At 41.7% G+C, this 22,003-nt stretch overlaps 1 protein-coding gene and 2 long non-coding RNA genes across 16 annotated transcripts in view; 2 read left to right on the top strand and 1 right to left on the bottom strand.

Annotated features, from left to right (window-relative positions):
- Positions 1-22,003, top strand: part of LOC102160389 (uncharacterized) — a 96,589-nt gene that overhangs the window by 50,626 nt on the left and 23,960 nt on the right. The gene's annotated exons all lie outside the window — the stretch shown is intronic.
- Positions 10,098-19,851, top strand: LOC146395903 (uncharacterized). The gene is made up of 2 exons (XR_014829986.1): positions 10,098-16,010; positions 17,755-19,851. It is a non-coding gene; the product is annotated as an uncharacterized LOC146395903 (long non-coding RNA).
- Positions 18,636-22,003, bottom strand: part of MFHAS1 (multifunctional ROCO family signaling regulator 1) — a 95,832-nt gene continuing 92,464 nt past the window's right edge. For 2 of the 6 annotated variants that reach the window (XM_085000196.1, XM_085000199.1), the window contains one exon: positions 20,289-21,595. Coding sequence is in view for 1 of the 6 variants with exons in the window: in XM_021075967.2 (XP_020931626.1) it covers positions 21,562-21,595 (34 nt within the window). In the remaining 5 variants the exon portion in view is untranslated. Of the gene's footprint in view, positions 21,596-22,003 lie in introns of all 6 variants that reach the window. The other 4 variants (XM_021075967.2, XM_085000195.1, XM_085000198.1 and 1 more) reach the window with 4 other exon arrangements.

Raw genomic sequence — 22,003 nt, 5'->3', positions numbered from 1 at the left:
AATGCAAAATTCAGGACAGGGCAAAGAAATATAGGACAGCTGAAAGGAATACAGTAAATGTTAACAGCAACTACCAGGTGGCAAAACAGAATACAAATCTCAAGGCAAGCATGTAAAAGACATCTGAAGGGAATATAGTAATTGCTAACTGCAACTACAGGGTGGTGCAGCAGAACTCAAAACTCAGAAGGACAGGGCAATAAATAGTATACAAGACAGCTAAAGTGATTATAAATCACTTGCTAACTGTAACCACCAGGTGGCGCAGCAGAACACAGGGCAGAGTACAAGACGAGAATAGGGTAATTGCTAACAGCATCCACCAGGTGGTGCAGTTGAACGCAAAACTCAGCAGGACAGGACAAAGACGTACAGGAGAGCTGAAAGGAATAGAGTAAGTGCTAACAGCATCCACCAGGTGGCGCAGTTGAATGCAAAAACAGCTGGATAGGGCGAAGACTTGCAAGACAGATGAAGAGAATAGAGTAATTCCTAACAATAACCACCAGGTGGCGCAGTAGACCGCAAAGCGCAGCAGGACAGTGTGATGTATGTATGCTTAAAAAAGGGGTAGTTGCTTACAGTATCCACCAGGTGGCGCAGCATACCGCAAAACTCTCAACAGGAGGGGGCTAAAGGAGTACAAGACAGCTGAAGGGAATACAGCAATTGCTGACTGCAACCACGATGCAGCTCAGCAGAATGCAAAACTCTCGCAGAACGTGATAAACCCACCCCCTTTTGCTACTTTCCTCAAAGAGGAATTTGGTACCCCAGAAATTTGACCTCTGAGGATTGGTCAGAGTTAGCTACCATTAAGATTATTGCCCAATACCTTAATTTTACCCTCTCCCAATTTGCCTCTGATAATAATCAGACATATGGTAAAATGCAATTGCTAAAATTTTGTACCCTTTAGTCAGGTCAGAGGATTGGAACTGTGCTTTGCCTTTGATTACTTATTTACTTCAGGCAATTGACTCTTGCTGTCTATCTGTAAAAAGAATATAATAGTACCTTCTTTGCAAGATTATTGTAAGTATTAAATCAGTACAAATGTCACCTTAGGTAGCTCTATGTGTTGGCTGTTTGATGACTGAAATGTGATGGAATTATGAATACTCATGAGAGAAGGAATGTTGATGCAAACAGCAGAGACACTTTTGAATTCTAAGATCCTGAAGCCATTTTCCTCTCTTGTTAGATTTTTACATTTAACTTCACATCATGATTTAAAGTTATTTTCTGGAAAGAAACTAATCACAATGCCAGATGTCAAGACAGAATAATACATGTTTACTGTCATACATTTCTTTCTTAATATTTGGAAATTAAAATTTCCAAGGTTTAGTTCTAAAGGCTTTTACCTTGATTTCTGAAATATTTTGTAAACAGAAAATCAGTTAGGTTTTCTCAAAGAGCATGATGTTTTACACAAAAGTATATCTTGGGTTGTCTGAGTCCAACCAAGAGGCTGCTCAAAAAGCAGGTTAGAAGAAAATCCATGTCTAATTCCTCTAATGAGTGGGTTAAGCATTTGTCTCCATATTTAAATGGTTGCAGACTTTGAGAATAAATTCAGAGAATCATCCCTCATAGGGACAGAAACGAATGAAAAGAGTCTAGAATTGAACATGTCTCTCTTTCTAAAATCACAAATTGAAGACCTAGCTTTGTGGGATGAAGAGGTTGATCTATTAAGGCTGAATTTTCAGTGATATAAACTTTAGGGTGCCTTTCAGCATTAAGTTGTGAAAGCCCTTTCTGGACGTTTTGCAGAATGTTGGCGTACAGCCTGCCTGCTGAGATCCCAGTGTGTGACCTGTTCCTGCCTGCAGCCAGAGGCAAACTCAGTGACCCACTGAGGCCACAGTCAACTGGCACAGACTGGAAAATTGTTAAATAAATTGGTCAGAAACTGTCAAACCTATTGCATAATCCAAACCTTAAAACCCGGACTGCAAAGTTTTCTTCTCATGCCAGTCATTCACACCTTTTGGATTCATTTTTTGATCAGTTCATCAGAAGAGTATTTATTGGTTCTCTATGAGATATGCCCAGCACTGTGATAAGTGCTACTTTAAAATTTATTTTTAAAACTATAACTAATGGGGAAAGAACTTGGGTGGTTCTCCAAGACACCCAGAGATTAAGATGACGTGTACTATAAATCCGTAACAAGTAATAATTTGCTTTAAAAAAAATCAGAGACACGTTAACCACGTAGACAATCTCCACCTTCATCTTTCTGGAACTCTTCAGCTCCCAGAAAGTGACAGGGTGTTTCTACACCAAAGAGTATGCACATTGCCATTTTTAGTTTCTTCCGTCATACGGTATACTCATGGCCTCAGGGGAAAGACATGTGACACTTCAAGTCACTTGAGAGTACAGCTGTCTTACTATCACCATCCCATTGAGGCCAGTTTTGGCCCAGCCACAGCTGCTGGTGGAGCCCACGTGGGTGTAACTGTGTGGGGAGAGTCGTGATACAGACAAGCCAACTGACACTGCAGAGGGGCCCTCAGGGCAGATCACAGCCACAGCCCTTGGTGGCCCATTTTAAAGTTGTAAATGTATGTATATGATGAGAATAAATACATATCGGTGGTTGATTATGTGTGAAACATAAAAGCATAAAAAGGTTGATTTTATTATTATTTCCCCCCCTCAGCTTTATTGAAATGTAACTGACATACATTGTGTGTGTTTAAGGGGTATAGCATGATTACTTGATACACGTATATACTGCAAAACGTTTACCACAATCAGGTTAGTTGGCACATCCTTTGCCTCCCATAATTACCTTTTTGTTGTTGTCGACATGATGATGAAAACCTTTAAGGTCTACTTTCTTAACAACTTTCAAGTGTACTAAACGGTATTGTTATCTGTAGTCACCATACTGAACATTAGATCCTGGGAGCTGATTCATCTCATAACAAGAAGTTTATGCCCTTTGACCAACCTCTCCCATTTCCCCCACCTCCTAGCTCTTGGCAGTCAGTATTCTACCCTCTGTTTTTGTTTTTTAAGATTCCACATGTAAATGAGAAAATACAGCATTTCTCTTTCTTGGTCTTATGTCACTTTGTATAATGCCTTCAAGGTTCATGCATGTCAAACCATGTTCATCACAAGTAGCAGTATTGGAGTTCCGGTCGTGGCACAGTGGTTAACGGATCCAACTAGGAATCATGAGGTTGTGGATTCGGTCCCTGGCCTTGCTCAGTGGGTTAAGGATCTAGCATTGCCGTGAGCTGTGGTGTGGGTTGTAGATGTGGCTCAGATCCTGCGTTGCTGTGGCTCTGGCGTAGGCTGGCCTCTACAGCTCCAATTCGACCCCTAGCCTGGGAACCTCCATGTGGGAGCTGCCCTAGAAAAGGAAAAAAAAGACAAAAAAAAAACAACAAAAAAAACAAGTGGCAGTATTTCCTTCTTTAAGGCTGAATAATATTCTATTGCATATATACATGTGCATGGTATATAACATTCCATTGCATATATACATATATATTTTTTTATCCATCTGTCCATAGGTGGACACTAAGGTTGCTTCCATATCTTGGCTATTGTAAACAATGCTGCAGTGAACATAAGAGTGCATGTATCTTTACTGCTTAGTGTCTCTTTCCTTTGGATAAATGCACAGAAGTGGAATTGCTGGATCATATGGTAGTTATATTTTTAATTTTGGGGGGAACCTTCATGTTGTTTTGCATAGCAGCTTTACCAGTTTACATTCCCAGCAATAGTTCACAATGGCAGTATTTTCTCCACGTCCTTGCTAACACTTGTTATTTCTTGTCTTTGTGATGATAGACATTCCTACAGGTGTGAGATGGTACCTCACTGTGATTTTGATTTGCGTTTTCCTAGTAATTAACGATGTTGAACACATTTCATGTACCTGTTGACTGTCTGTATATCTTTTTCGGAAAAATGCCTATTCAGATCCTCTGCGCGGTTTTTAATCAGATTGGTTTTTTGCTATCGAGTTATATGAGTTCTTTGTATATTTTGGAAATCAATCCCTTATCAGATATATGACTTGTAAATACTTTCTCCTGTTCAGGAGGCAGCTTCTTTATTTCATTGTTTTCCATTCACTTGGTTTCCTTTGTTATGTAGAAGCATTTTAAATTGTTATAGCTCCGCTTGTTTATTTTTGCTTTTATTGTCTTTGCAAGACTAATTTTAAACGTAATGCCCCACTGTCTAGATATAAATGCTATTAATGCTTTTGCTACACTTCCTTTAGACATGTTTCTGTGTGTGGGTTTGTGGGATGGGAGAGAGAGACAAGAGGCAGGGAGAGAGAAGTTGAGAAAGAGAGAAGACAATTTTTCTTTTTTTCTCACTATCTCTACCATTTATTTTGAAATAGTTGCAGGTTTACAGAAAAGTTATTAAAAATAGAATAAAGAATTCCAGTATGCCTGTCACCCAGATTTCCCAACTATTAACACATTTGCATTCTCTCTCATATGTATATTATTTTTTTCTGCACCATCTGATGGTGTGTTGCAAACTGATGCCCCCTAAAGAATGTCTGCATGTATTCCCTAAAAACTGTCTTATAGATATCCATGCTAGACCTAACAGAATCAGAAGACTAATGATGAAACTGTTGTAATATTTAATATGCAGAATTTATTTCAATTCATCAATTGTTTACTTATTGCTCTTTTAGCAATAGAAAAATTCTGGTCGAGGATGTAATCCTGCATCACTTATGGTTGGTGTCCTTTTATTTAGTTATTTTTTTGGCTTATTTTTTTGAAACTGTAGACGTTCCCAGGCCAAGGATCGTCCACTGCCTCTGCAGTGACAATGCCAAATCCTTAACCCCCTGCACCACAGGGGAACTTCTCTTTGGTGTCCTTTGATCTGGGTGGTTCTTCAGCCCTTCTTGTCTGGCTTTTGACATCTTGGGATAGTCCAGGCCAGCTACCCTTTAAAAGAGTTTGGGGTTTGTTGATACTTCTTCATGATGAGATTCATGCTACATGTCTTGGGCAGGAATGCATGGAAGCGGGGTGGAATTCTCCTCTGGGCATCTTATCAAATGTGTTATGGTTTGGGTGCATGCTAACCTTGATGATTCTTGCAAAAGTGAATTCTGTGGCTTTGTTTTTCTTGTTTTCATTGTGTCTATAGGGAGAAAGCTGTGGTGTGATGAACAGGGGGACAAAGAGATCTCCAGTGAGGGAGGAGGTGGTCACCTAAGGGACATGTGTTTTTTGGTAATGATATTATAATTTCAAGGTAAAGCTTATTGTGGGTAATTTGGAAAGAAGAGAGAGAAAAAAAATCACCCACCTCCTCAAATCTGAAGTAATTGGTTAGCATTTTGTCTGACACTTTTTGCCTGTGTATTTTTTTTCTCACAAGTGTTGGAAAAACGTTACATATAAAACTTGTGACCTATTTTCCCCTTAGAATTGTAGCAAAATTTTTTAGTATTATTATAAAACATTCTTAAGCATCATTTTTTTTTTTTTTTGTCTTTTTAGGGCTGCACCCACGGCATACGGAGGTTCCCAGGCTAGGAGTTGAATTGGAGCTGTAGCAGGTGGCCTACACCACAGCCACAGCAACACCAGATCCAAGCCACGTGTGTGACCAGCACCACAGCTCATGGCAATGCTGGATCCTTAACCCACTGAGCAAGGCCAGGGATCAAACCCATGTCCTCTTGGATGGATACTAGTAGTCAGATTCGTTTCTGCTAAGTGACAATGGGAACTCCTTAAGTATCATTTTAATGACATTTCCCATCATACTGAATCATTTCCCCCACTGTTCCTTTAAATTTTTGCTAGAAACATTCTTACACACAGATCTTTGACTATATCTCTATGATGTTGGGATAGATTCTTAATAATTGGATAGAATTTGGACACATTGATTTTAAGAACATTTTATTGAAGTATACTTGACTTACAATGTTGCATTAATTTCTGCCGTATAGCAAAGTGTTAGTTACACATATATATTATTTCCCATTATGATTTATCACAGGATATTGGATATGGTTCCCTGTGCTACACAGTAGAACCTCGTTGTTCATCCATTTTATATATACTAGTTTGCTTCTGCTAATTCTAAATTCCCAATCCTTCCGTCCTTCACCCACCTACCCCTTCGCAACCACAAATCTATTCTCTATGTCTGCGAGTCTATTTCTCTTTCATAGATAAATTTATTTGTCTTATTTTATATTCTAGATATAAGTGACATCATATAGTATTTGTCCTCTTTCTAACCTACTTTGCTTACTATAATAATCTCTAAGTCCATCCATGTTGCTGCACATGGCATTATTCCATTCTTTTTTATGGCTGAATATATATATATATATATATATATATTTCACTGTATATATACTCTAAGTCTTCCTTATCCATTTATCTGTCAATAGACATTTAGGTTGTTTCCATGTTTTGGCTATTGTGACTCGTGCTGCTATGAACATATGCGTCTGTCTTTTTGAATTGAGTTTTGTCTGGGTATATGCCCAGGAGTGGGATTGCTGGATCATATGGTAGTTCAATGTTTAGTTTTTTGAGGAACCTCCATACTGTTCTCCATAGTGGCTGCCAATTTACATTCCCACCAACAATGTAGGAGGGTTCCCTTTTCTCCACACCCTCTTTAGCATGTATCATTTGCAATCTTTTAATGATGGCCATTCTGACCAGCGTGAGGTGGTACCTCATTGTAGTTTTGATTTGCATTTCTCTAATAGTGATGATGAGCATCTTTTCAAGTGCCTGTTGACCTCACATTGATGGCTTTTGATAGCTATTCCTAATTGCTCTCCAGAGTGGTACAGCTTCTACTACCATGACCTCAGCATGTGAGTGCAAAGAGGCAAACTTGAAAAGCACATTCTGGGGGAATTTTCACAGAGCCGATGACACAAAATGTCAAAAATTAGGTGTTTACTGATATGATCCTTCTTAGCAACTTCTTTAACATCTGTATATTAAAGACTTGTACATACAAGTCTGTTTTGGATTCTGTATGGGGAGTTTGGCCTCAGAAATGCCTCACATAGTCTAGTCTGTCCAGGTTTTAAAACTTTGGGTTCCAAGAACAGCATTCTAGAGGGGCCCCAGGGTGTGAACATTTCCAGTGAAGCCAGATTTACTGTTTTCCTCTGTGTTGAATGGCCACCTCATTTTTATATGGGATCACCCTTGCACAGAAAATGGATCACTCATCCAGCCTCTCCCCTTAAGAACTTGAACATTTGGTTCTTTTCACTTGAGTTTCCAAATAACACCATGATAAAATCCAGGAAGGCCAGTGATGTCATGAATTGGTTCGTTAACTGCCTCTTAGTCACTGTAGCTAAGGAGACAGTAGTTCTAGAGGCTGTGCCCCAATTGTGTGTATGAGCACAAGGCACATTGTCACAGCCCCAGCCAAACCCCATTAGCTTAGGCTGCTGCATGATAGATGCAGGATTAGTTCCACAGAGAACCAGGTCAGAGCATGTGTGTGGATCAGTGCAGTTAGAACCGTGACCTTAACATGTGGATGGGTTGGCTCCAGTAATTTTCGAGTCATGGGACAACAGTGGAATGAATTGGCATAGATCCAACTCAAGCTGGGGAAGGAACCTTCACCAACAGTTGAGTGTACAGATGAGCCATTTAAGGCTAAAGAAGCCCGGTGACACGCTCCAGATCCCGTGGCTAGTTAGGGGAACTCTAGGTTTGTTTTTGTTTGTTTGTTTGTTTTTTAGGGCTGCATGTGCATCATATGCAAGTTCCCAGGTTAGGGGGTTGAATTGGAGCTGCAGCTGCAAGCCTATGCCGCAGCTACAGCAATGCCAGATTTGAGCCACGTCTGTGACCGACAACACAGCTCACAGCAATGCCAGGTCTTTAACCCACTGAGAGAGGCCAGGGATCGAACCTACATCCTCATGGATACTAGTTGGGTTCGTTACCACTGAGCCACCACGGGAACTCTCAGCTCTCTAGGTTTTTAACCAGGCCTCCTGATTGCAAGCTCAGGGCTCTGATATTGTGTTAGCTATATCCATTGGCCCATGCCCATGGATTTGGCCAGGTTAGTGGGCTTTGGCAGAGAGAAGCCTGGACACATGAGAAGGCATCCCTTATTATTTATGCTGCTGCCACCTGCACATAGTTAGTGGAATTTCCTGGTGCAGCCCAGATGCTGACAGAAATCCACTTGCCTTCATATGCATCTCTCAGGAGGAAATAAAATTCACTTAAGAACTCACTTCCCTACCCCCTTATTTATTGCAAGCCCCCTCCCCATGCATGAAGGAATAGCTCCAAATCAAGAGTCTTTTCTGATGAGATGTGTATCAGTCTGCAGTGAAACATTTAAGCAGGGAATGGTAATTTCCTGACCCAGCACCATTAAACCTCAGCAATGCCATCCCATTAGCTCGTTTGCATGTAATTGTATAAACACAGTTTTGCCAGTTCAGAGCCTTTGAAAGTATTTCATTATGCCTTTTCCTAGCTGGGCAGTACTGACCACATGCCAGGGCTGAAAAGCAACTAGCTTGTCTTTGAGCTCAGGATAATTTGGACTTGGAGGAAGGCAGCTGCACCTAAGTCTCTATAGACACGTCGCTATGTTAATTTTATGCTAGGAGATAGGGTGACAGTGGGGGACTCTGACCACGTACTTGGATGTGGAAGCTGAGAATAAGGAAAGGGTGTGTGTCCTCCTCACTTTCTCTCTCCCCAGCTCCTCATAGGTTGCATGTAGTTTGGTTTAACCAATATGCATTGGAGGGATCCCATGGGGAAGGTTCAGCCATAGGAATCAGGCCCAGTTCCTGCTCTCCAGGAGTTCAAGTTCTTGAAGGTAAGAGAGGTATGAAAATAACTTGAACTTGGACACAGGATGGCAGGAGTGCCATGATGGTCACAGAAGTACTAAGAGAGGGGAATTAATTTTGCCTGAGAGATCCTGGGAGGCTGCAAGGAGGGGGCGGCATTTTGCAGGTGAAGGGATTTCTATGGAGAGGAACCTTTTTCAGTGTGAGTCAAAGGCGAGTTGCTGGGGGTGTGGGAGCTCAGGGCAGGGGGCTGGAGGAGGGTGATCCAGTGTGAATAAATCAGCTCCATGCAGAGGCCTGGGCTGCCTTAGCTAGTGCTGAATCTCCAGTGCCCCACACAACAGCTGGCATGTGAGTGCCCATGAATGAGTAAAGGAGTTCCAAGGAAGGGGTTCCTGCTGCCACCAGGTACTATGGGTACAAATGCAGGGATCCATTCTAGTTATCTCCAGGGATGGGTGGGGCTCACGGAAGTGTGTCACTTTAAGAATATATTTTGGTCTGGAACAAGAATTTATTTGATTTGGAACCAGGGTCCCTGATTGTCTCCAGACCCAGTCACAGGGGGTGTGGCCCTGGCATGCTTTTCTGCGGTGTTCAGCCAGCTTCCTCTGCTCCAGCCAGGTCTGTGCTCCATCTTAACTTTGGTTTGGAAGTGGCCGTGACCACCCGCCTGACCCCGCTCTCCAGATCACAGTGGCACGCAGTCTTTCCCATTTCCAGCAGGAATCTGGTTGGCCTGGACAGTTTTGGCACACAGACGCTCATAGCTACTTCAACTAGTGATGTTGGACTGGCAGAGGGGCACCAGGCAACGTGGGCCCAGGTGTTTCCCTTAGAATTGTGTGTGGTTGCACTGATTGTCTCCAGAAGCTCTGTAGAGGGAATAGGGTGACCTTAGATTTATGCCAGTTGACAAGAAATTGGAACTGTATCCAGTAGGCAAAACATCCTGGAAGGCTTTTATCAGGGCATAGGCTGCTGGCTCTATATCCTTTCACGTCCCCAGACTCTACTCTGCCACTGGCTGGCTGCCTTAAAACTCCGTGCCCCCAAATATTTTCTTTTATTCTAGTTCGTGTCTTTATTTGAAAGACTCACCACTCCATTCTCAGTTTGGCTCCATCACACTCTGCCTTTGTTCTCATGGAAGCCCACGCCCTCCACTTTCGTAACAGAGCTTGCCTTCCTTTGTGTGGGTGGGCCTCGTGTAATCAGTTGAGGGCCAGAGTAGAACAAAAGACTGACTGGCCCTAGAATAGGAAAGAATTCTCCAGCCGGATGGCCTTCAAACTGCGACACTGGCTCTATGGATTTCGGACTTGCCAGCCTCCATAATCACATGAGCCACTTTCTTATAATAAACCACATTCCAGTACAATGCTACTGGTTCTCTTCTCTAAAGGACCCTAATACACTCCTCCAAAAGAAACCCTGTACCCGCTAGCAGTCATTTCCTATCCCTCCTCCCTCCAGCCCTAAGCAACCTCTACATATTTGCCTATTCTGGATATTTCATATAAATGGAGCTATATAGAGGCTCCTTGCTGTGGTTCAGTGGGTTAAGAACCTGACTGCAGTGGCTCACGTTGCCTTAGAGGTATGGGTTCAATCCCTGGCCCAGTGCAATAGGTTAAATGATCCAGCATAGGTCACAACTGGGGTTTGGATTTAATCCCTGGCCTAGGAACTTCCATAGACTGCCAGTGCAGCTATAAAGAAACAAACAAACAAAGAAGAAATGGAACCATAAGATATGGGCTCTTTTGTGACTGGCATCTTTTACATACCATTAAGATTCCTCCAAATGATTGCTTGCAGCAGTCCTTGGTTTCTTTTTATTGCCAGATGATTTTCCATTGTATGGATATACCAAATTATAGTTATTCATTCCTCAGTAGATGTACATTTGGGTTGTTTCCACTTTTTGGCTGTTATGAATTGTGCTCCCATAAACATTTGTTGACAAGCTTTTGGATGGACGTGTGCGTTTATTATGAATGGTCCACTCCTCCACTCCAAGTTAACTCATAGGTCACTCTATGTTTAGCATTCTGAAGAACTGCCAAACTTGTTGCCAAAGTGTCTTTACCATTTCACCAGCAATGTGTGAGTTCCAGTTTCTCCACATCATTGTCAACCCTTGTCATCTTTTATTTATTATCATGGCCATCGTGATGGGTGTGAAGTGGTACCTGAGATTTTGGGTTGTATTTCTCCCATAGTCAGTGATATTGAGGATCTTTTCATCTACTTATTGACTACTTGCACACGTTCTTTGGAGAAGTATCTATTCGAATCCTCTCCATTTTTAAATTGGGTTTATCTTTTACTATTGAGTTTTAAGAGTTCTTTATGTATTCTGGATAGAAGTCCATTAACAGACGTATTATTTGCAAATATTTTCTCCTATTCTGGGTTGTCTTTTCACTTTATTGATGATATTGTTTGCAGCATAAGACTGCTCTTCTATTTTTTGGAAGGATTTGGGAAGGGTTTTTAGTATTAGTTATTTTAAGATTTGGTATAATGTTTGGTGAGGCCATCGGGTCCTTGTCTTTGTGGGAATTTTTGAAATTACCGAGTCAATCCCTTTTCTTGATGTAGATCTAGTCAGATTTCCTATTCCTTCTTGAGTTATCTTTGGTAATTTGTGTCTATAGGAATTTGCCCATTTTGTTTTAAGTTGTAGGCAAAGAATTGTTCATGGTGTTCCCTTTCAACCCTTTTTATTTCTGTGAGGTCAGTAATGATGTTCCCTCTTTTATTAAGGTTTTAGTAATTTGAGTCTTTTCTCAAATTTGAACTTTCCTTGATCAGTCTTGCTAAAGGTTTGTCAATTTTGTTAAACTTTCCAAAGGACCAGCTTTTGGTTTTGTTGATTTTATCTTCTTCTCTATTTCATCTATTTCTGCTATTATTTCCTTCCTTCTGCTTGTTTTGGGTTTAGTTTGCTTTTCTTTTTCTATCTTGTGGAAGTGAAGTTTAGGTTATTGATTTATTTATTTTTTAATATGGGCATTTATAACTGTGTATACTGCCTGAGCCACATCTCATAACTTTCCATATGTTGTTTTCATTTTCATTTGTCTTAAAGCATTTTCCAATTTCCTTTGTTTTCTTCTTTGGCCATTGGTTATTTAGCACTGTGTTATTTAATCTTTATATTTTGTGCATGTCTCAAATTTCCTTTCCTGCTTCATGAATTGATCCTTTTTCATAATGAAAGGTGCCTCTTTGTTTCAAGTAACATTTTATTTTAATGTCCATTTTGTCTGATATTAGTATAGCCACTCCCATTTTATTATGATTATTGTTTGTTTGCCTGGCATATCATTTTTCCATCCTGTTACTTTCCATCTATTTGTATCTTTAAATTAAAATCTGCCTCTTGTAGAAAGCATTTCTTTTTTTAAATTTTGCTTTTAGGGCCTCACCCATCACAAATGGAAGTTCCCAGGCTAGGGGTTGAATCAGAGCTGCAGCCGACAGCCTACGCCACAGCCAAAGCAATTCAGGATCCAAGATGCATCTGCAACCTACACCATAGCTCATGGCAGTGCCAGATCCTTAACCCACTGAGGTGAGCCAGGAATTGAACCCACATCCTCAGAGATACTAGTTGGATTTGTTTCCACTGAGTCACGAGAGACGGGAACTCCTCAAAGCATAATTTTCAATCCAGTCAGACATCTGTCTTGTGGTTGAGTTTGGTCCATTCAGATTTAGTATTAATGATGTCGTTAGATGTGTGTCTGCCGTACTGATTTTCTCTATTATATTTCATCCCATTTTTGCTTCTCTTTTGCATTAAGTGGCTATTTTCTCATATAACATTTTAATTCCTAATAAAGGAATTCTTAGGAATAAGGTTTCTTAAATATATTTTTGATATGCACTCCTTTTTAAAAGAGTGCTCTAAATCTTACAATAAAGATGTTAACTTACCAGAATCTACTTCAGATTTATATTGGCTTAGTTTCAGTGAAATACAGAACGTTTGCTCCAACCTCCCTTGCCATGAAACTTTTCTGTGCTGTTCTTATACATATTACATCCACATGTTACAATACATACATGGTTATAGTTATCACTTTGTATAACCTGCCTTTTAAAGAAGCTGTTAGAAGAAAGAAGTATACACTATAACTTTTGTTATAAAAGCTTTCCGACTTATCCTTTTGTCTCACTTCATTTCTTCCTTTGGATTTCAGTTTCCATCTGGTGTCATTCCTTATTCCAGTGCAGCTTCGTTCCACCCACCTCCTTTGTGCTATTTTTACCTTATAGAACCAGCAATACATATTATGTATATATTGTTTTGTACAGTTGTTTTAAACTAGTAAAGAGAAGAAAGGAGATGTATGCCTTTGTGCAGTCTTTATCATTACTTAACAGAATTTCCTTTACTGGGGGCTCTTTCATGTCTGTGCTTAGATCTTCCCCTTATTCTTACCTTTTGGCCTGGCTTCCAAGGGATTACTCCGGCTCTGCCTAAGTCACTGACTGTCAAAAGTTGTGCTTCAGCCCCTTCATCAGTTAGATTTTTTTCTTTTGGTCTTTTTGTCTTTTTTTTTTTTTTAGGGCCGCACCCACAGCATATGGAGGTTCCCAAGCTAGAGGTGAATCGGAGCTGCAGCTACCGGCCTACACCAGAGCCACAGCAACACCAGATCCGAGCCACATCTGCGACCTACATCACAGCATTGCTGGATCCTTAACCCACTAAGCGAGGCCAGGGATCAAATCTGCATCCTCATGGATGCTAGTCAGATTCGTTTCCATTGAGCCATGATGGTAACTCCAGTTAGATTTTTTACCCTTTACTGTTGGATGTGTGTCTAACTTGTAGGTGGCTGTCACACTTCAGGCTCCACATTCAGCCAAGGACTAGCAGCTTGAGTTCCCTCTCTGATCACTCCAGAGAGGTCTCTGTCATGGACCTGCAGTCTTCCAGGCTCCCAGATATGTGTGATTTTAGTTACAAACCTGGCTTCCTAGGAGCAGTTACTGGGTTGGAGTAGCTTGCTGTTCAGTTTTTGCTCAGAGGTTATGTTTGAGCTCCTTGTGCCTGTTAAGCTTCTGCCCCATGAGGATGGGCTTGTATGTGGCTTGGGGATGCTTTGAGGTCCGCCCCACGTCCTGTTCTGATTACTCCTGAGTGGTGCAGCCTAAGTACCTCCAGAATTGCCTGTGATCCAAGGAGGACACTCCCTGGCTTTTTCCGGGTTCTGTTAAACTCCTGGGTGCTCTGCTGTTTTACTTGCATCATGGGGCTACTGGCCCCCTTCACTGCCCTCCACCAAATCTCCATTGCTTCTGACAGCACCCTTTGGCATGCAGTTCTCCGGGCTCTGTCCCAGAGAAAGTCAGGCTCCTCAGCTGAAGCTGTGGAGGTCTTCATCTTTATGGGCCACCTTTCCCCTGGGCAAACCCTGTACCCTTGCACTGGAACTGAGGGTGGGGACTCTCTTTTTTTGAGGGTGACACCTCTGCTCTGCAAGTGGGTGCTGAGGGAGGTCATCCTGGCTTGTCTGCTGGGCTTCCTGGAGGTCGCCCCTTGTCTTCCTGGCTTGCCTCTCCTGGGGTGGAGTCCCCACCTGACCTGAGAGCTGGGGTGGGAACAGCAGAGCCCCCAGAACTCTTGGTCTGTCCTGCCCTCGTCTCTCAGCCACTCTTGCCTGGAAGAGAGTTCCTGCAATAAAGTGCTGGGGAGGATGAGAGACACCAGCAGCCTGTGTCTCCCAAGGAGAAACCATAGCTCCAGACAGGGAATGGAGGGGAGAGAATCTCCATCTTCTTGGCCGCATCTGTGCGGAACAGAGGGCCCAGGGAAGCACTTCTGGAACACGGAGGAGGAGCAGTGAAGGAGGTCGTGGCTCAAAGGTTACAGACACTGGCTGAGCTTACATACAATAGATTTTTCTTAAATGACTATTTCTGCATTTGCTGTATGTTCTCAGCACAATTTCCAGAGATTTTACAATTTATTTATTTATTTATTTAGGGTCACACCTGCGGCATATGGAGGTTCCCAAGCTAGGGGTCGAATTGGAGCTGTAGCTGCCAGCCTACACCACAGCCACAGCAACACAGGATCCGAGCCATGCCTGTAACCTACACTACAGCTCACAGCAATGCCGGATCCTTAACCCATTGCACGAGGCCAGGTATCAAACCTGTGTCCTCATGGATACTAGTCAGATTCATTTCCACTGTGCCACGACAGGAACTCCTCCAGTGATTTTAAATAATTCTCTGTGGTTCTTTTTAAAAACAAAACAGTTTCTCCCACTTTGCTCTGCTGGGAGAATTTCCACTAAGTTCATCTGCCATCTCAACATGCTTTTTAGAGCAGGAGAAAAGACTGACTGTAACGTTGGGTTGCCAGGCATGACGTCTACCCCCGGACACTCACTGAGCACGTGGCCTGTACCCAACTTAATTTCATGCCGTGATTTCTCAAGGCCTGAGTGACTGTAAAATGAATCCAATCAATTTGTTCTGTTTGACATGTACCAAATCGGTTATCGAGACTTTGCTTTGATTTCTGATGAGTGACACACGTGAATTTACTTTTTCCGTCTGGCTTCGGTAAAATATTCACAGAAAAAGTGTTATACCTAAAAGGGCTTCTTCCTAAACTGCATTAACGTTTTCACAAATCGAATTTTCCCATTCAGATTTCAGTTGGATTTGGTTGGATTTATAGGAAAGTTCAGCCACACTGGAATATGTAAGCATGCAGAACTTAGTTTAAATTTCAAATTTAAGAAATACTCATTTTTGAATAATAATCATTCTTCTGTAATCTTTTAATACAGTTTTCTAGCCATATTGGAAATTAGAAATTTTATAACTGGGGGATATAACTGGGGGAAATGGTTCCTAAAGCTTTTGTGGCAGGGAGTTGTGGGGGAGGCTTTCAGACTTACAGGGAAATTGCCTGGTCTCCTTGTAGGTGGCATTAGACTGGTCCCCTCCATTATATAATGCAGATGCTCACCTATTATCTTCATTATTTTTGCCATTTAGTCACTATTCTTTCCATATCTATATACCACCTGCACTTATTCACTTAACAAATTTTTAATACATTGGAAGTATTTCTTTCTAAATGCACTCATTTTTTTGTTGTTGTTTTGTTTTTACTTTGCTTTTTAGGGCTGCACCCGTGGCTTATGGAGCTTCTTCCCAGGCTAGGGGTCTAATCAGAGCTTTGGCTACTGGCCTACACCACAGCCACAGCAATGCCAAATCCGAGCCGTTGGATTTGGCTACACCACAGCTCACGGCAACGCCAGATCCTTAACCCACTGAGTGAGGCCAGGGATCGAACCCACAACCTCATGGTTCCTAGTCGGATTCGTTTCCGCTGTGCCGTGATAGGAACTCCTGCATTCATTTTTAAAGCACATGTTTTAGGAGTTTCCTGGTGGCTCAGTGGTTAAAGATCCAGCATGGTCACTGCTGTGGCATGGGTTCAATGCCTGGCCCGGGAACTGCCACGAGGTGTGGTTAAAAAAAATTAAAAATTAAGCAAATGTTTTATCAGTAGTACGAATAACCAATTAGTAAATTTGATGAATTGTTAAAGATTTTAGTTAGATATTGTCAAGGACTCAGAACTTGAGACCAGCTTCCTCTAAAAAAAAGATAACTATGCACATTAATAGAATAACTTAGCTGTATTTGATGACCAGAACTAGGCACTATATCCTAAGTCCTTTACACATAGAATCTCATTTAATACTCATCATACTGTGTGAGGCAGATGGTTTTCTCCATCTCACACAGGAGGAAACTGAGGCACAAGGCAACTAGACAGCAGAGTCAGGATTCAAACAGAGGCAGTGTGGAGGGAGTGTGCTTAGCTGCCAATCCTGCCTCCTAAGAACATAAGAATTGATTCTCTACTGGTTGAGGCTCTGTCTGCCTCACCGGCAAGGGCCAGGTCACATTGGCACTTGACGTCCTGTGCTTTGGAAGCACTCGCCTCGGATGATGTCCACAGTGGACTCTGGGGAAAACCTTCCTTCCACACTCCAGCACCTGTGGAAATGTTTTCTGTTCTCCTTTTAGACATGCACAATTTATATCAGCATCTAAACAGTTCCAAGTCCTTCAGTGAAAATTCGTTTTACTTAGTGCAGCTTTCTCAAACTTACTCATTCTCAGGCCTCTTTTATAGAGGAATGCCTAAGGAGACACGAATGTTTCCTGGAGCAGGTGGGGAAATACTGAGTTCATCTCTGTGTTGAGAATAATATTCATTTCATTCTAAATTGTTTCTTGTGTATAAAGCTGAAAATGTTTCTTGATTTAAAATATTCAAATAGAGTTTCTGTTACCAGGTGAATTTTCTCAGGCTGTCGAACCTCATAATGTCGAAGCGTCACACGCTTCCAGGAACTCCACACCCCCTTCCCCCATCCCACCGCACTCAGTGCAACAGTGCAAGTTCTGCCAGGTGAACTTGCCCAAGACTACTGGGTGACAGTCACGGGCAAGGGAAATGTTGGGCTTTTAAACTCACCACTTGTGGGACACTGTGTATTCAAAACAAACCAGGAATCTACTTCAAAAGCTTACCCTTAAATTGGTGAAATAGCCTTGGGAGGGAAGGGTCTATGTGTGTGATGAATAATGCATTTCTAACAGTCACCAGGGACATCTGCTTGTCTGCGATCTGCTTAACAAAGTTAAAGAACTCCAAATTTAGGCGTTCCCATTTTGGCACAGCAGAAACAAATCTGACTAGTATTCATGAGGATGCAAGTTCGATCCCTGGCCTCGCTCAGTGGGTTGGGGATCCGGTGTTGCTGTGAGCTGTGGTGTAGGTTGCAGACGTGGCTCAGATCCCACGTGGCTGTGGCTGTGGCATAGGCTGGTGGCTATAGTTCTGATTTGACCCCTAGCCTGGGAACTTGCATACGTTGTGGGCATTGCCCTAAAAAAGCAAAAAATAATAACTCCAGGTTTCCTGGTAAAGAAAAACGAAGCCCAAATTTGACTGTTTATGTTCCTTGTGTTCTCTCCAAGGCGAGGGTCAGTGGTGGCATTGAGCCTGAGGACACTGCTTCACCTGGATATGGCCATCAGAGCCAGCCCAACCTGGGGGCACAACTCTTGTTTCCTTACTCTTGAAAATTCAGATCAGCATGTGGTTTCAGCTTTTCCACTGGCAGGGGGAGGAGTCAGGGCACCCAAGGACTTCACCTACCTTCTCAGAGGTCTCACAGCGAGGCCCTCCCCATGGAGGGGGCTCTCTCTTGCCTGTGGCCCCAATGCCCAGCACCCCAGGAGAGGGCTTGTCTGTGCAGGTCCTTCCCCAGAGGCTGTTGCTGTTGCTTTTCCTTTCCTTGTCTTCTCAAGTGTCCTTTGGAAAAAGCACAGGGGGAACAGAAGTCTCTGATCCAATATTGAGGGTCAACTCCTTCAGCCTGCAAATGCAGACTCCTGGGGCCGTGAAAGACCAGAGAAAGGGAATTTACAAACCTATTGCAAATGTGTAAGCTTTGATTTAGGAATAAAGCAGCTATCTGAAAAAAAGGTTCTGATTTAAGAGACAGATGATAGTCGAGTTGACTCTTCAGCCTGAAAACACAGGCAGAGTTTGAAATAGAGATTCTTTCATTTCCTCCTGGGGACTCAATCCCCAACCAGAGCTGCCACCATCCACCTCCCCTGGCTCAAAAGTGACTTAAGAATGAAAAATTCAGGGATCCCCTAACTGGTAAAATTGAAACTTAAAAACCAAAAACCAAAACCAGAAATAACTAAACTCTGGAAATATAACTGCTTAACCATTTCTTTATATTTTTATTAAACTTTTTGAAATTTTTTTTTTAAATTTCTGCCTGGTTACGACAATTAAATAGGAAACCACAATTACAATTCACAATGAAAAAGAACACACACCCCATCAGGAATTACACCAAACCCTTTCCATTTTATTCATTCAGAAGAGTCCAATGCACAAGTGTCATATATGAGCACTGTCTTTTTTTTTTTTTCCTTAGAAGGGGGAAAAACATTTATTCTGGCAGCGCTTTTACAATTCCAGGAAGTGGTTTTGATACCACAAGATGCAGGAATAGAAACCATAACAAACTTGGAGGGCGTTTGTTTGCAAGGCAAGGGACAAAACTTTGTTGGAAAGATACCGCTTGTGCTTCGTGAATTGCCTGTCAGCCTCCCTGGCTGAGTCTTCCCAGGTGTTGAAAGAGAAAATGGACTTTCCTGCAGAGATGAAGAAAATTCCTATAGAGCAGAGTGTTTTCTGTATCTCTGACCCTCCCCCAATCCTGAAGCAAGTTCTTATGCTTTTCCGGAGCTGCTTTTGGTCACATGACCCTCTATCATGATGACCTTTTTGCTAAAATACATGTGACACCAAGATTTCTTCTTACACTGCTTCTCTAGGGTTCAGATGACAGCACAAAACATCACTTGTCCAAAAATAGCAGATATTAAGAATGTGGGCAACTATGTTCATATTAAGAGCAAACACTTTGCAGGGTATGTCACCCAAAGGAGCATTTTTTTTTTTTTCCCATTTAATATGGTCCCCTGGGGAGTTAGCCTGAAGTCCACACTTAAGAGTCTTTTCAAAAGACTAGTCAAAGTCACTTAATTTGACAGTTTAGGAACTGTCTCGTGCCAATTGGAAAAACTTTTATGCCCAACAATTCAGTGATCCATAAAGCAATTAAATGTCGCCATTCAGTTTACACTCACACACACACACATACACTCGCACATGCACACGCACAGGAGAACTGTGACAAAAGGATTAACCAGATTAATCTTGTGACTGTTCTAAAAGAAAATGAAATCGCAAATCTGAGGTGTCATATTCAAGTATAAAAATGTGGAAATAGTCTGATCCCATTTGATTTTATAAGATGTCATGCTTGTTTAACTGGAGGTACTGGAGTTAATGAAGTTAACTCCTGGGGCACAAAATAATCTACAAAAATTCAATTTGTGATTTTTTTTTTTTTTTTTTTTTTGCAATGCAGCCACTTGCTCTTTTTTTTTTTTTTTTCTTTTAAAAATATGTGGCGACTTTGGGAGTTCCCTTGTGGCGCAGTGGGTTAAGGATTCAGTGTTGTCACTGCAGCAGCTCAGGTCACTACTGTGGCATGGGTCAATCCCCGGCCTAGGAACTTCTACATGCCACAGGCACGGCCAAAAAAAAAAGTAAAAATACATGGAGACTTCATATACTGTGGCATTCCAAGAATCAATACTTTATAAAAGAATAATACCAGTGGACTCATTTTTTTCTTGCCTTACATGGGTGTGAAATAGTTTTACACATTTTCAATCAACATGGATAGGCGGCAGATGTAAACAGAGTCATGCACATTCCTTAAGGAATGTGTTACTATCGCTGCAGATGCTATTTGGCCCCGATGAGGAGAAGAAGAGAGAGCAATTTCATTGGTTGGCTTTTTAAGTTGCATTTTATGGAGATTTTAAAACTAGGATTTTACTAGTTCTTGGCAGTAGACCATCCAATCAGAGGCTCTGTAATTATAAATAGCCAAAGTGGGCTCATGCTCTCCAATTAGGCAATGCCCTATCTTAAGGTCTGACCAGATGTGGAGGGCTTTCAGAGTGCTCTGCTAAATTTCACAGACTCTGTTCTAAAAAGAAAAAAGAAAAAAAAAAAAAAAGACTTATTAGCAGAGCTCTTTATATATATATGCTTCAGAACTGACTCCTGATTATCTTGAGCTATTGCAAGACTCTGGTTTTCCATGGATTTGTGGATTCCGTAATCCCCCTCCCCTGAAGAGTCCTAACACCAGGCCTCCATCACACCATCACCCAGTGACAATTCGCAGTTATCACAAAGCCTAGAGCAAGGAAGACTGCCTGGCACTAGTGGGCAAAGAAAAGGAATAATCCTATTACCTTGTCCAGTGGTTTATAGGCAGGGATCTTTATGTAAAAGGAGGGGAGGGGACATTGCCTGAAACATATATTTAAAGTTCTTGCTGATTACTGCCAACCTCTATGAACCAACACTTCATCCATGGGCAGAGAGAGAGAGATCTTTTTCTTTTTAATCTGCAAAGGATTAAAGAATAAAGAATAAAAACAAAAAGGTCCTATGCTAAAATAAGAAATCAGCCCCATCTTGGCACAGTTCTCATCAGAATATTGCACCCAGTGTTAACTAACGCTAGAAGCTTCAACCTGTATAAATTTAAATGTATTTGCATATTATAAAAATAAAGATAAACATATACATATTTTACACTAGTTACGGAACAGCAATGAATGGTCAGTTGATCGCTCTTTCACATTTAACAGAACTGAAATCTGAGTGCTCTAAATACTGCCACCTGTACTGGAACTATGGCTTATATGTGCATGGAAAACAAAATCCCTGAGAAGCCATTCGACTTTTTTTTTTTTTTTTTTTTTTTTTTTTCTTTTCTTCAAGTAGCGCTCTCCCTGGAGGATCACAGTTCTGAGGTTCAGGTTGTAAAACATTTGCTCCATATTCTCTCCCATCCTTACCCACCCCTGCCCCTCCCCATCTTGTCTACAGGCTAGGTGTGCTTCCTCCCCTGAAAGCACCCCAAACACGTATGCACTTGAAGTCACAGAATATGCCTGGGAGCGTGGAGGGTTTGCCGGGTACAAAAGATGGTCCAGGTACATTCTGATGCTCTTTTCTCCATGGAAGTTCCACAGCCATATAAAAGTCACTGGTTTCTGTGCTTTTCACCAACGTTCTTCCTATGTGGGTAGATGAGAAGAAAGCACAGAAATGACGAAAGGAAATAGGAAATGATACTCTCAGTTATAAGAACAAATCACAATATAAATCTTTTTGGCACAGATATCCATATCTATTTCTAGAGCTCTGTGTAAAATTGCAAATGTCAGGCAATTAATGTTTCTACAAAGGAAAGAGGCTTTTTACTAGAAACCTAGTCAAACATTTCTGTTTATGACACCAAGTTCAGACATAAAGAGAGAACTAGACGAATTAGCTCTTTCTACCTATTCCACTGTAGTTTCACAGCCTAACTAGATTTCTGATCAAGAACCTTGAACTCTAAACACAGCACTGCTTCCTTTCAAGAAACATGCACAGACACACACAAAATTACCCTCTGCAAGTAGGCCTATGTACTAAGAAGT

The sequence above is a fragment of the Sus scrofa genome, chromosome 15 (assembly GCF_054392235.1).
Source record: "Sus scrofa isolate SSC_HxYL_T2T_F1_AM1 chromosome 15, Sscrofa_HxYL_maternal_Yorkshire_Landrace_v2.0, whole genome shotgun sequence".
NCBI lineage: Eukaryota > Metazoa > Chordata > Mammalia > Artiodactyla > Suidae > Sus > Sus scrofa.
This window is presented reverse-complemented; position numbering and strand designations above follow the sequence as displayed.